Below are 13,660 nucleotides of genomic sequence, written 5' to 3' on the forward strand. Positions count from 1 at the left end.
TGTTCAAGACATAACTTTTAGGGAGGAGTGTCATCCCTAATTCTCAAATTTTGGGGACAAATATAACCCCTATAACAACAAATAGAAGACATATATTGTCCCCAAAGCATAAGTAATTATGCTTAAATCTACAAATATGACAAATTTGTTAAAATGTATTAAGGACAACATTGTCCTCTATTTTTAAGGTATTAGGGACGATGTTCATCTCCAAATTTATCAGGGATGGCTATTGTCCCTAAATGTATGAGTATCAGATACGAAGTCGTCCTCAAATGTATTAGGGGATGAATGTATAGGAGACGACTGCGGGGACGACAATGAGAGGTGACAAAGCACTCAAACCATAGTCAAGCGTCTCTAGAGAGGGATGAGAGCTTCTCTCTCTAACTTGATGATGAGAGGTGACTTTCTTGCTTTGAATTTACTCCGCCCCATTTATAATCTAACTCCCTCTAACATGCACTCATGCACTCAAATATGTGTATAGAATGTAAAATATATATTTGACAATATTGAAATCTAAATAAAGATTTTGGGGAAGGTTTGGGGGGGAGTGGAAGGTAGGTTTTAGGAGTTCATCCCACAAAACCCAACTTTGTTTTTGATTGTTTAACCCTTTAGGGTTAGGGATTTGGCGCTTATTTTACAACTAGGTAATACCATAACCCCAACAAGCAACACCATTGTAGGCCACATAGCAACACAAGATCACCATCATAGGCAACATGACAACTTTGTAGCAAACTACGTTAAATTTAGTGATTATTATAATATATATAAATATATATATATATATATATATATATGAGACAATTAATAACTTTTTTTAGACAAAATAACCCTTGTAAGCCTAAGAAATTTTATTATTAATAAATTTTGCAAAATGAGCATGGCAAAAATGCCCATAAGAAGTAAAAAGGGCAAGAAATTATTTTGGGAAGCCAGATAACCAAAAAAAATAGAAATAACGTATTAAAAACATATAAAAATTAATTGAACTATAAGAATAAAAAGGGATAAATTTTTTGAGGAATTAAATAATTATTATAAAATAAAAAATACACTATATCTACATTACGTGGGTAGCATAGTATACATTAATAAAACAACATATACTATAAATTGCAATTTTTACCTATTCACATAACATAAATTTTACGAATTACACTGTACTATTCAAAAATTTTAATTCAATATATATTTTAACTTAATAATTAAAGAAATTTTATTTATTTATTCATAAAATTTAATTCATTTTTTACATAGTGAATATAAATGATATTTGAAACTTCGCAACATTTGATCAGTCCTACTTTTGTTTGATTCTTGTCATTGAGAAATCGCTTTTAAGTTAGATGGAGTTGAAACTAAAATAAAATGATGTAGCTTAGCAAAAAAAAAGAATATAAAAGTATTTTTGTTATTTTAGTTAATGTATGTTAACTCATTTCCACTTTTGATGGTTTAGGGGGCGGGTAAGTGTTGTTATAAAAAGTTTAAGGGAACAGTTGTTTTGGATGTTATAGTTTAGGGGTGTAATTATATTTTTCTTAATTTTTAAGAAACATCAATTTACAAATTTATCTATTATAAAAATTTTTATTTTATATTTAGACTTGAAAAGAAAAGGAGGACATTTTAGATACAATGAGGAGAAGAATATAATGCATAAATGAACAATGTTGTCTCTTTATTTAGTTAATAGTAAAGACATTGCTTGCATATTTGCAATATTAATTTGAAACTTTGTTTGAGGTCCATGTAAGTATGGTGCTTGGAACTATATATCTTTGCAATTTGAGAATCCCAATGGTTGATGAAGGAGACTAAAGTTTTTTGTGTAAAATCTTAAAACATAGATTGACAGGTTGATTCGACTGATTAAATCAATATTTGGAGTTGATTTGTGGAATCTAATAATTATTTAGGGCAATATTCACATCCATAATAAGAAGTAACGGTTTTTCTTTTCTCTTCTTTCCTTTTTCTCTTTTTTTTTACGAAAAATCCCAATTTTATTGATAGCCCCACTTATGATCGAGGAATACCGTGGTTACAAGCAGAACACGTGGAATTTATAAATAAACTATCAATATCATCCCACCAATACTTAAAAATAAAAAAACCAGAACCATTATCCAACTAAAACAATTTAAACAAGCCTAAATAAAATCAAAACCAAACAAAACAAACATGAACAAATTACCTGCAAAATGATGTCAATTACCTGCAAACATAAATCAAAGGAAAATAGGGAAAACCAAATTGTGACAATTAATGACGAAGGCTTGGATTACTCATCTTATCCATACGAATGAGACATCTAATTTTATTTGGTAACAAATCACCTTCATGGACTAGCTCACTATCATAACAATATTATCATTGGCGAGCTCATATGTGGTCACGAAGAGCATTGCCTTGAAGTGCTTGTTGCTAGCAAAGAGAGAGTAACCCTTGAGCTTTAGGTGAATATTAAAGACATAAATTAATATTTTTATTTGATTAATTGATTATGTGAACAATGAATTTTTCCAACGTACGATGTTACTAAAATTAAAGGAACTGTAATTTTACGCAAAAAATTTAAAATATAAAGAAATTTAATATACACTATCTGCTGATTTCAAATAGTGGATTGCTGCTTCATGAATGTTTAATAAAGATTCGTGGTCACTTCTAAAATCTGCAAGACGAAAACATGCTATTGGGAGGTTTTGGTGGTCTCTGGGGAATCTTTCCAATGTTTAAGTTAGTGAATAGGTGTGAAGAATTGAAAGGTAGAGATTTTAAAGGGGGTGAGAGAGTTTTGAGTTTGGTTGTGTGTACTTACCTTGAGGGAGAGAGTTCCTCCTATTCTTATGGCCTAGTCTTTGCCCGCATGGCTCGTTTCCATGACTAGATGCTATTGTCATTCGTGTGTGGGCATTTCATCCTTGACGTGTATGGTTATTCATGAGTTAATAACTGCTTATGTACAATTATTATGTGTGTGTGGGTTTGTATGTAGTCATGACTACTTTGAGCATAACAATTGGTTAGTTCCTTCTCATTTTGTGGCGCACCAAGTTGACTTGATATCCACATAACCGGCACATGGTTGCAAAGCACTGAGTTGATTTGCTCTTCCACGTGACCTGCATGTGGATGAGTTGTGTAGAGCAAACCAACTCTTCCATGTGACTACACGTGGGTGATTAAGGTGTCACAAACCGAGTATTTTCACACCGTTGTGAAGGGCCGTGTGGTACTAGCTAAAACACTCTTGTTTTAACTAGCCAGCCTATTGTTTACCAACATTCATCCACGAAGCACTTTCATTAGCATTCATTCAAATAGTAGCGGAAACAGTAATCAATTCATGAAAGTTGTGGCAAGCAAGCAGTAAACATTGAAGCAAACGTAATTCATTAACAAATCTTCCGTTGACATTGTGTACTTAGCGAGGGAGGCAAGTAGGCTAAGCACATTGACAATTGCTAGTGAGTTTTACAATAATTGATGAACACTCACCCTCCCCTAAAGAGGTTTTTATGTAATTATCATCCTGACACTAGGAAACATCAAAGTGACCGAGGAGTCATACTGCCTTCTTACAAAGACTCTACTAGCAGAAAATAACCCTACACTAGTATTTACATGATGGAAACCCATCCCAAGCACACGAGATAAGCGGTCACAGACAGGCATAATGCCCTGAACAATCTTAACTCGTGACACAAGGCAAGGCAGAGTTGCACGTAACAAATCTGGTCTTCCACGTGACATGCACATAGGGAGCTACAAAGAGCTAACCTACTCTTCCACGTGACTTACATGTTGTGAGCAAATTGCGTAGAGTAGCTAGACCTGCTCTTTCATGTGACCTATATGTGGGCAAACTACGTAGAATTGACCTACTCTTCCATGTGACCTACACATAAGTAAGGAGTGAAGAGCTCACTTATTCTTCAATGTGACTAGTGTGTGGCTAAGTTGACCTACTCTTCTATGTGGCTTACACATGGTCGAATTGGTCTACTCCTTCACGTGATCTGCATATAACTGATTTAGTCTACTATTCCACATGACTTGCAAATGGTTGAACTAATTTGCTCCTTCACATGACTTACACATATTCGAACTAAACTGCTGGCTACTTTACATTCACGGGGTTAAGCTACCTTCTTCCTTAAATTTCTATCTTAAATGGATATCAATATAACACTATCTATACTAAATAAGAAAATAAATTCCTTTTAAATGAAAAAAGCAAAACGTTCTCAATTGACAAATACTTTACCAACATTTAACATTTTAACCATTTTAATAATTTAATTTATTTACTAATCACTCTCATAACCAACTCAACTTCCCCTAATAATAAATTGTCACATGTCCTTTTATCAAGTAACGAATTAAATTCTTAAATTCCATTAAAAATTATTGTATATAAATTTGTACTTTTCAATTATATTTTCATAACAAATAAAAAATTTAAAAATAAAATTATGGGTACCGAACGACGAATAATAATAATAATAATAATATATTCAAATTAGATTTAAATACTATTCAATTTTTATTATTTTTTCAGCCATTATTTAAAAAAAAAATAAATAGCCAACAACAATAAAATAATTAAGAGATCCCTTATTTTTGAAATTACAACCCAAGGGTTTATGTTATGCTTTTCTTGTTATTGGAGTGTGAACACCTGCGGATTGGTTAACCTGATCATCATTCGTCAAATCTCCTTGGCGCCCGCCCGCCTTATCCTTTCCACGCCACTTCCTTCTACACCCCCAACCAGAAAAACCGTCCCCTCCAGCTCTCAGCCATGTAAACCCCCAACGATGCAAGAATCTCTGCACTTCTCCATCCCCAATGCAAGAATCCCTGCATTTCTCCATCTCCAATGCCTTCCCTTCCCTCCCCAAACCCCATTACCCCTTCCCTCACCTCCATTTTCATCCACTTTCTCGCCCCAGAATCCTCCACTTTCCCATCTCCTCCTCCACCAAAACCTCCATTTCTCTCCCCCCAAGCATCCCCAAAACAGCCCCAGAAATCATCCCCTCAAACCACCCACCACCATCCCTCTCCACAAGCCCCAACTCTGAATTCCAAGAGAAAATGCTGTACCTGGAATCCATCGGCATTGACATCTTCCGCCTCGTCGCCGAGCACCCTCCGATCGTCTCCGCGTCCCTTGTGGACATCAAATCCACCGTCGACTTCATGACATCCATGGATTTCACCGCCGTCGAGTTCCGCCGAATCGTCGGCATGTGCCCGGAGGTTCTGAATTGCAAGGCGTCCGATATCGTCCCCGTCTTTACCTTCCTCCTCCGCGAAGCCCGCGTCGAGGGCTCTAATGTCCGTCGGGTTATAAACCGACGGCCCAGATTGCTCATTTGCAGCGTCGAGAGGCGGCTCCGGCCCACCTTATACTTTCTCCAAAGCATCGGCATCTCAGAGGTAAGCAGGCACACCTCTTTGCTATCTTGCAGTGTTGAAGATAAGCTCATACCCAGAATTGAGTACTTGGAGAAAATTGGGTTTTCGCATCGAGACGCGCTCTCGATGGTGCGGAGGTTTCCGTCACTGTTTTGTTATAGTATTAAGGACAATTTAGAGCCAAAATTCAATTACTTTATTGTGGAAATGGGGAGGGATTTGAGGGAGCTTAAAGAGTTCCCACACTACTTCTCGTTCAGTTTAGAGAATAGAATAAAGCCTAGGCACCAATGTTGTGTGGAGAAGGGTGTGTGTTTTCCGCTGCCTGTAATGTTAAAGACAAGTGAGGCACAGTTTCGTGATAGATTAGATGTATGTTGGAACACATCAATGCCGCGGAGAACTTCTCCTTTGTGGTGTACGAATGCTAATATTAATTCAATATAGAATTCAATTTTTCTGTCTATATGTTTATCTTAATCTTTGAATTGGTTATAGTAAGCAGAAATCTCATTGGATGCATGTATGATTTTGTTGTCTTCTGTTCATTTTACTTAGATCAAGTTCTAAAGATGAATATGAATGGGGTTGGGGTCCTATAGTTATTTATTTTGCATGTTCATTCTGTGTATTGTAGTGGGGGGAGGGGGATTGGGAATAATAAGCTTTTGGGGTCCAATTATCATGCAACTTATGCTTCATTTTGGGAGCATGCCGGCATGGAGATGGAATCTTAGTCTTCTCTTTGTAAGTGTGTGGAATTCAACCAAATTCAAACAATCTTGTACAATGCTTCCAACCCCCTCCCCCCCACCCAAAATAAAAATAAACCTCACAAATCCAAATCAAAGTTCAACTCTGAATTCCCACACATTTTTAAGTGAATTTATGCTGTGATTGGATTTATGTATTCAATCAATTACCAACTAACAAGTTTGACTATACTTGAAAGCATGTAGAGGGTTGGGGTTTGTAGGGCCAAGGGCATGGGGCTCATGTACGAAGAATTCTATATGCTATGATTTTCTTTCTTTTTTTTTTTTTGGGGGGGGGGGGGGGGGGTGTGTTCTTGTTGGATTTATGTATTTGTTAAAATTTCTGGCAGCATTGGTTATGTGAGATAGGTTTTTGGGCCTTTGCTCACTGGCTCTCCTAGTGGTTTTTTCTCTTGCATGAATACCTCACTTTGCTATTGAGCTTTGTCATGGTGTTGTTAGATCTTGATTGCGGGGTTAAGTTCAATCCAAATCAAGATTGGATAAAGTTGGGAAGGTTGCAACTTAGTTCATTCTTGAGGAGAATCGGCAACACCAATTGGTGGGTAAGTCTATCATTGGCTGCTGGTACATGGTTCTTGTAGGGATTTTCATAGCAAGGGTTTTCGAACCTTCGCGTGGGTTTCATTAACTATTAGATGGTGATTCATGCGATGAGGGCAGGTAAGTTCTTGGAATTAGGGCATAGATAAAGAGGCAGAAGGTACTTTATCTTTGTTCCTAAAGGGTCCAAAGGAGATGGATGGCTCTGATTTGGGAAATAATTTAGTGCTTCTATGGGTTCTTCTCCCTAGCATTGATGGTGTAGGAAGCAAAAAGATCATTGAGAATCATTCTTGGAGTAAGTAGTTTTGGGAAGTACTGATGATGCTAGTGTTCGTTCAACTGCAAAGAGTGTGTCAGAGGTGGTGTGTATTCGTTGTAGGGGCAAAGATTCAAGAGGAAGTCCTTCGACCTGCTTTGCTTGATCAATTGAAGTTGCTTAAGGCAAGAATTCCGAATTGGGGGTTGAGTACAGAGGGCAGAGGGGGGCTAGGGTTTCCTACATGGACAAAGGATTGATGAAGGTTGGGTGGGTTGGGCTTGGGTCTTTGATGATTACTTTAGACCTGGGTTGATTGTTTGACAGCAATAAAGGCCTATTAAAACCTATTATAGGCCTATTGATTATCAGATTTATGATTCTACCTGGTGCTTGGTTAATGAGAAAGAAAAGCCTTTGAGTAAGCCTCAGTTGGCCCAACTGAATGAGCAGGCCCAAAAGTAGATCCTATTGGCTTTAATATATTGGTTGAATATTGGTCCCAAATCAAAATGAAGTGCATAGTCTTTCTTTTAAAACTTGTGAGGCAGCGGGACTTCATTGCCTTTTGGAGTAGAAGCAAGTTGTGACTACATCAATGCTTTGCTTGACCTCAATGTAGATCCTTAGTGGTCAAGAGGAGAGAAGCAATTTTTCCAAAAGCAGAAAAGAGAAGCAAGTGGAATTAGAAAGGTTGGTTTCTAAAAATTCAAATAATATTCTTGAGGGTAATTTCCTCTTGTTTAGAAAAAAAATGTTAGTGGGTGGAGTTTTAGGGATGCAATTTTGAAGGAGCTTCTTCTAAGAATGTTAATTCTTGTGAGAATGATATTAAAGATTTTTTATTTTTGGTTTAGAAGGAATTTTAGTTGGTAAGGGAGCAACTTTAGATAATTTAAGAAATCAAAAGGTTTATGTTCACTATAAGGAAGTGCAAATGGGTTTTGAAATAAGGAAAATTTTGAAGAAATCCGAGATTCATTTGGTGAGAAAACGAAACGAAATTCTTAAGAGAGATTCAAAAGGTGTGTTAAGTATAGTGGATGAGCCAATTGATGAGAGGCTAATTCTTTCCAGGATAGTAAGAGATCGGGGGATGTTTTAGGTGATGATAGGGTAGGCAATAGTGATTTTGATTGTGAGAGGGGTTTCCTTTCATTTCGAATTTGGGATTAGCATGGTTATTCTTCTAACTCTTCTTCTGATCATCTTGGGTAGGTCCGTTAAAAAATATTTGAAAATCATTCTGATCTAAACTGAATTGATAATTTGTTTAATCGAGTTGTTTGGTCCAGTCACAAATCCTTTTTTTTTTTAATTACAATTTTTAGTTATTGGTTCGATTTTGGTTTTTATGTTTATGATCCGATAGTTACCTGAACCAAACCAATATATATATTTATTTACAATATATATTGTTTATATTATATATTACTATACAGTAATATATATAATATATCTTAAAGTAACAAAATAGTGTGCACAAATATTTTTGGGGTGATTAATTTATATAATAAAGTGTAAATGCACAAATTAAATCAAATCCCAAGTAAAATATCTAATTTTTCTTTAAAAAAATTGTAGTGGAGATAACCGAACTGAATTGTTAGTTAACCAGACCATCAGTTAACCAAAGGATTCGGATTGGTTTTGGTTCACAAAGACAGTAAACTGAAACCTTTGGTCCGGTTTGATTTCTAGAGGTTTGGTTTGGGTAACCAAAACATAACACCCCTAGTCTCAGGATTTATCTTATGTTCAGCTGCCTCCTCTAGAAGGTTTAGATGGAATTAATATTTTTGAGGATGATATTTCTAATGAAGAGCATAAGGAGAAAGATGCCATTCCAGCTCAAGAAATTTCTGGGGAGGACCTTCAAACTTAGAGTTTGTTAGATAACTTGGGCCTCAATTTGTCTAATCATGGAGGAAATGAAGTTAGGTTTGATGGTGGTAAATCTAAAGTGAAGAAGGGTTAGAGGGAAGTAGCTAATTTGAAGTGTTTGGTGAACTACAATAGTACAATGAGAAGGGTTTAAAATAGGGGTTTTCTTGGCTGATTTTAGGTTTATTTTATTTTATTTTTATTTTTTCTTCTTTTGTTTTTGCTTTTCGTTTTCCTTTTTCTTTTTGAGGTTTTAGTATCCTGGCTCTGATTGTATATTCTCTCTTAATATATGTTCTTTTCTTTTTAAGAAAAAAAATAGTTAAGTGAGAGAATTTTTAGGTTTCACAAGATGCAAGGCAAAAGAAGGCTTATCACTATGCTTCCCATTCTGCCAAGGATATTGTTAGTATGAGCCTAGGAGGGGTTTGGTCTTCAAGTAATCTTTTAATTGAGGAAGATTCACCATGTTTGCCATTTTGTGTACTTTATTTTGTTCTGTTGTTTGGGTCATATTCTTAGTAATTCCTTTGTTGCTGGACGTGGATCTGGTTTAGAACCTGAGTTTACAGCCATAATGCATCAGGTCTTGTTATATATTCCTTTTTAAAATACAGGATATCTTAAGAATGAGGTATAGCAATCTACTGCTTCCTGTGCTAGTTAAGTAATTTTTGTTTTTCAATTTTTGCTCTTTTATATATTAAAAGATATGATTTTAAGCATTGTCCTGAGCCATGCATTTTTTTTATTTTTTTTTTTGGGGGGGGTGGGGACTTTTATTGTCAATAATATCATATAATATGACCATAGATTGCATACATTTCATGCTTATGCATTATCTTTGAGTTGATGAAATATTATATATTTGAGGCCATCTTTTGGCATTTAATGGTATTGGAAGATCTGGTTATCCAGTTTTGCACATTGGATGATATGATCATAGATTTTATACATTTCATGCTTATGTATTATCTTTGAGTTGATGAAAGATTATGTTTTTGAGCTGATGAAAGATTATGTATTAGGAGATCTGGTTATCCAAAAACGGATATTTAGTTGGAATTACTTTTCAGTCCTTGAAGAAGAGCAAAAGAAGTGTGAGGGAAAGTGCATGAGATGCTGGAGACAGAAGAGTATTTTGCCATAAAGCAGCAAATTAGTATTGGGTGTAAATTGCCAACTCTGGCTGTTTGTGTCTGTCCCACTTTTGGCAATTTTATGTTATTTAAGAACAGCCAAAAAAAGAAAAGAAAAGAAAAGAAAAGGGGTGTCGGGTTCTTGCTTTTGCCCCACTTGCCTCCTCCTCCTCCAACCCCCCCCCCCCCCAAAAAAAAAAAAATCATTGCATTAGCAATAAACATCCATACTGTTAGGTAATGAACATGACAGTATAGTGTCATTAACAATTTGGGTGGCGAGGGTTACTTTCTACCGTTAAATTCTTTCACTGCAGCTGGATATGTGGCTAGCTGGCTGCCTAGGGGATGTTTTGTGTTTATTATTATTATTATTTGAAAGTGAATGTATATTTTACGTAAATGTACCAAGTTTTGAAGTCTCATACTAGAGTTTGAGAAGGGCTCACATACATCTTTATTGAGTGTATTTGGGGTTTTAGATGTATATTTTTTATCTGTTGCCACGTAACTAGTTTCAGAAATTGAGTCCTTTTCTTTGGCCATGGACGTACATATGTTTGCCTCTGTTTGGTTGTCTTATGATGGTGGAAAAATAGAGAAATACTGAAAGATCATAATCTTTGTTATTAATGAATCCAATGCTGTACTGGATGCAGTGTCCGTCCAGTTATATTTCCAAGCTGAAAAAAATGGAGTGATCTTGTGACCATTTTGTTGTGAGAATGAGCTTGGAGCCGAAACTTTAGAATCATTATTAAATGTATGGCACAATTTTGTGATTGGATGAGGGAATTGAAACCCAATCTCTTCAAGTCCAGTAGCCCTCAATGGGTTTGTGGGTTATGATTAGATCTTTGCCTTTTATAACAGCTGTAGAGATTTGGGTTGACCAGAAAGGTGCAAATGAATTTACGCAAAATGTTTACACTGTGTTTGGAGCACGGAATTCAAGTATTGAATTTGGATTTTTTTGTGGAATTCAGTGAAATACAATACAATTTATTTTTGTGCTTTGTCCAGATCTACACAATAGCAAATTCTAGTTTTGAAATTCATACTCCTGAGGGCAGGTTTAAAATTACCCAAAGTTGGAGTCTGCTTGGGGTAGCTTTGATGTAAAAGTGACTTTAGAGCATATAATTACTTTTATGCTAGCAAGCAATATTTTAGCTGGGAACTGGAAATTAATTTTTATTCTAAGTGCCTTTTTGGAAACTCAATAAAGAATTACATTCATTTGAACTTAATTAAGTAGTTGTTCCACAAATGCCTTTGGTATGGTTTCAAAGTGATTGTCTATTCTAAGGGCCTGTTTGGATTATTTTTCCATTTTATCAGTTAATTCAGACAGTAACTAAAAGTCAAAAAGTCTTGATTCCTACTTGCATTTTATGTGCTTAAAGTTAAAGTTTTACACTCATTTTATTGAAATCCTTCCCTTGGTCATTTGATCAGTTCCAATTGCTCTCTTGGCCATTCCTAAGCTCTGGCAATTTCCATGGTGCAACAGATTCACCTAGGTCAAACACCTGTGCTGGTGATTCCATCAACAATGGATCAATTCTCAGAGTCCTTCTCCCCCATTCCAGCTTTATATCCTCTCTCTCTCTCTCTCTCTCTCTGCTTTTGAGGCCATTTCCTCTATTGTTCTTATTAGTATTTGACGTTTTCTGAAATTTTGCTTCCATTAAGCAAATTCTGGATTATCTGCTGCAGTTCTTTTAAAATATAAATTCATTCTTCTAGTGATATCTTCACATGCTAATTCAAAATAGAATTAGGATTTGAAGAATTATCATAGTTTCACATAAATAGTTCTTTATAGAGATGTACCATGAACCATCACATACCAGCTCCTTATAATTTTTTTTTTTTAAATTCTTGGCTCGGATGGTTTGATATGTTTGTGTAGATTCTGACGAAGAATTATGGATTTAAAATTCTGGATCTCTTCTTATATTCTGAAAATTTTAAAGTTTTTCCTCATAATCCACTTGGGTATTCACCTAGTTCCTGCATGATTTTGTTTTTTAGTTCTAGATTTTGTCGTCTTTCTTCAAGTATTGGATACTAAGAATTGACTTAGCATTATTTCATTGCAGTGCAGCAACTCTTTCATTGGCAGTTTTGGTGATGATATGCAGAATCAGTGTTGCATTGTAATGTTTGCTTTTCATAAACCTTTCCTCTTTGGACATTTTGAGAGGCATTTGGAAGTTTTAACTCTCTTTTCCATTGTTGAGATTGGGTTCACAATAGTGCTGTGATTAATAGCATCTAATTTATATAAATAACAGTGTTCAGTGTCATATGTTCCTTTTATACCTTGGTATGTTGTTTTGCCATGTGTGACTATATCATATGGATTAGAAGTGTAAGGTAGAACCATAAGGAGACACTTTTAGGTAAAGCTTTGTAATTACATGACCAAAAGAATAAGCGGTCAGTGAAGCATGTGTTGCATGAAGATCTATGGTGATTATTATGGCTGAACATATATGTTGCGTAAAAATATGTAGATGCAATACTTTTTTTTCCCTTCCAGGACCCTCTTGAATTTTTCATGTGGTGTTCTCTGCAGAAAAAAAAGGGGCCAAATAGTAGTTAAGCTGAGCTCAAATGATTTAAAGAAAGTCTGGTCTGTGCAAGTCTCTTGTAAAATCAACCTTCATTTCATTTTCACTCGTTGTCAAATTGAGTTGGGAGTGTATTGTCTGCTCCATGCAAATCTCTAGTTAAATACACCTTTGAACTAGTATTATCCACTGATCTGATTTTTATCTTGGGAGCTGTGGTGATTGCTGGTTGTCTTCCTGTTTAACTTGAAGGATAAATTTAAAAGAAACTTCTAGGAAACATCAAGGAAGCATACTCACCTTTAGTGTGATTCAATTACTGACTAAATTACCTGGATCTGATTCAATTACTAGCCTATATAGTACATACACACACACACACACACACACACACAGAGATCATGCAGACATTCAAAAAACTTCTTGTTAGGTTGGTAAATGAGCTGTTTAATAGAGTCATTTTCATCCATATTTTTATTCCCACACTTTCTTTATGGTAGGCTTTATTTCCACACTCTCATTATTTGCCCTCAATTTTGTGGTCAGCTGCTTGCAATCATTTGTATAGTCTCCATTCCTTTTGTGAATTGGGTTTTTGAACGTTGATTTATGTTACAGGCTGTGAGACATGTTCCTTCATTGGCAGGGTTAACTCAAAATAGCTGGAGTTGTTTTCTTTTAGTTTAAGTTGTCATACCCTCTGCTTCTTTCCTTTATTTCCTTTTCACATTTGTAGATAATGTCATGTTGGGTTTATTTCCATGCCATTCAGTTTCGAGTCTTTGGACCATGTGGCTGCCTGCCGGCCTGTTTGGTGTTCATTGACAATGGTTCATTGGCTCTTGCACTCACAAAAAATATTAAGAAAGGTTAGGCACAACTTATGGACTCCGCTGAACGTGGCTGTCTCTCCCTCAGGTATCACTGAGGTTTTCTCCCTCTGTTTGATTAGCTAGATGTTGAAAGCAAAAACAAAAAAGTTTAACGGGAAGAGTTTTTCCCCATTTTAATATTATTTTGATAAAAATTATTTAAAAA

General features: G+C 35.6%; 1 protein-coding gene across 4 annotated transcripts; it reads left to right on the forward strand.

The window, feature by feature from the left end:
- Positions 1–4,679: 4,679 nt before the first annotated feature.
- LOC131152346 (transcription termination factor MTEF1, chloroplastic-like) lies at positions 4,680–13,315 on the forward strand. 4 transcript variants are annotated; one of them, XM_058104193.1, is made up of 3 exons: positions 4,680–5,463; positions 12,149–12,205; positions 13,241–13,315. In XM_058104193.1, exons 1-3 carry the CDS (start codon positions 4,870–4,872, stop codon positions 13,307–13,309), a joined length of 720 nt encoding a protein of 239 aa, XP_057960176.1. In that variant the 5' UTR covers positions 4,680–4,869; the 3' UTR covers positions 13,310–13,315. The 4 variants fall into 4 exon arrangements, with proteins under 4 accessions (XP_057960176.1, XP_057960170.1, XP_057960193.1 ...); XM_058104187.1 differs by lacking the exon at positions 13,241–13,315 and having other exon boundaries at positions 12,149–12,355; XM_058104210.1 differs by lacking the exon at positions 13,241–13,315 and having other exon boundaries at positions 12,154–12,355.
- Positions 13,316–13,660: the final 345 nt, after the last annotated feature.

The sequence above is a fragment of the Malania oleifera genome, chromosome 1 (assembly GCF_029873635.1).
Source record: "Malania oleifera isolate guangnan ecotype guangnan chromosome 1, ASM2987363v1, whole genome shotgun sequence".
Classification (NCBI taxonomy): domain Eukaryota; kingdom Viridiplantae; phylum Streptophyta; class Magnoliopsida; order Santalales; family Ximeniaceae; genus Malania; species Malania oleifera.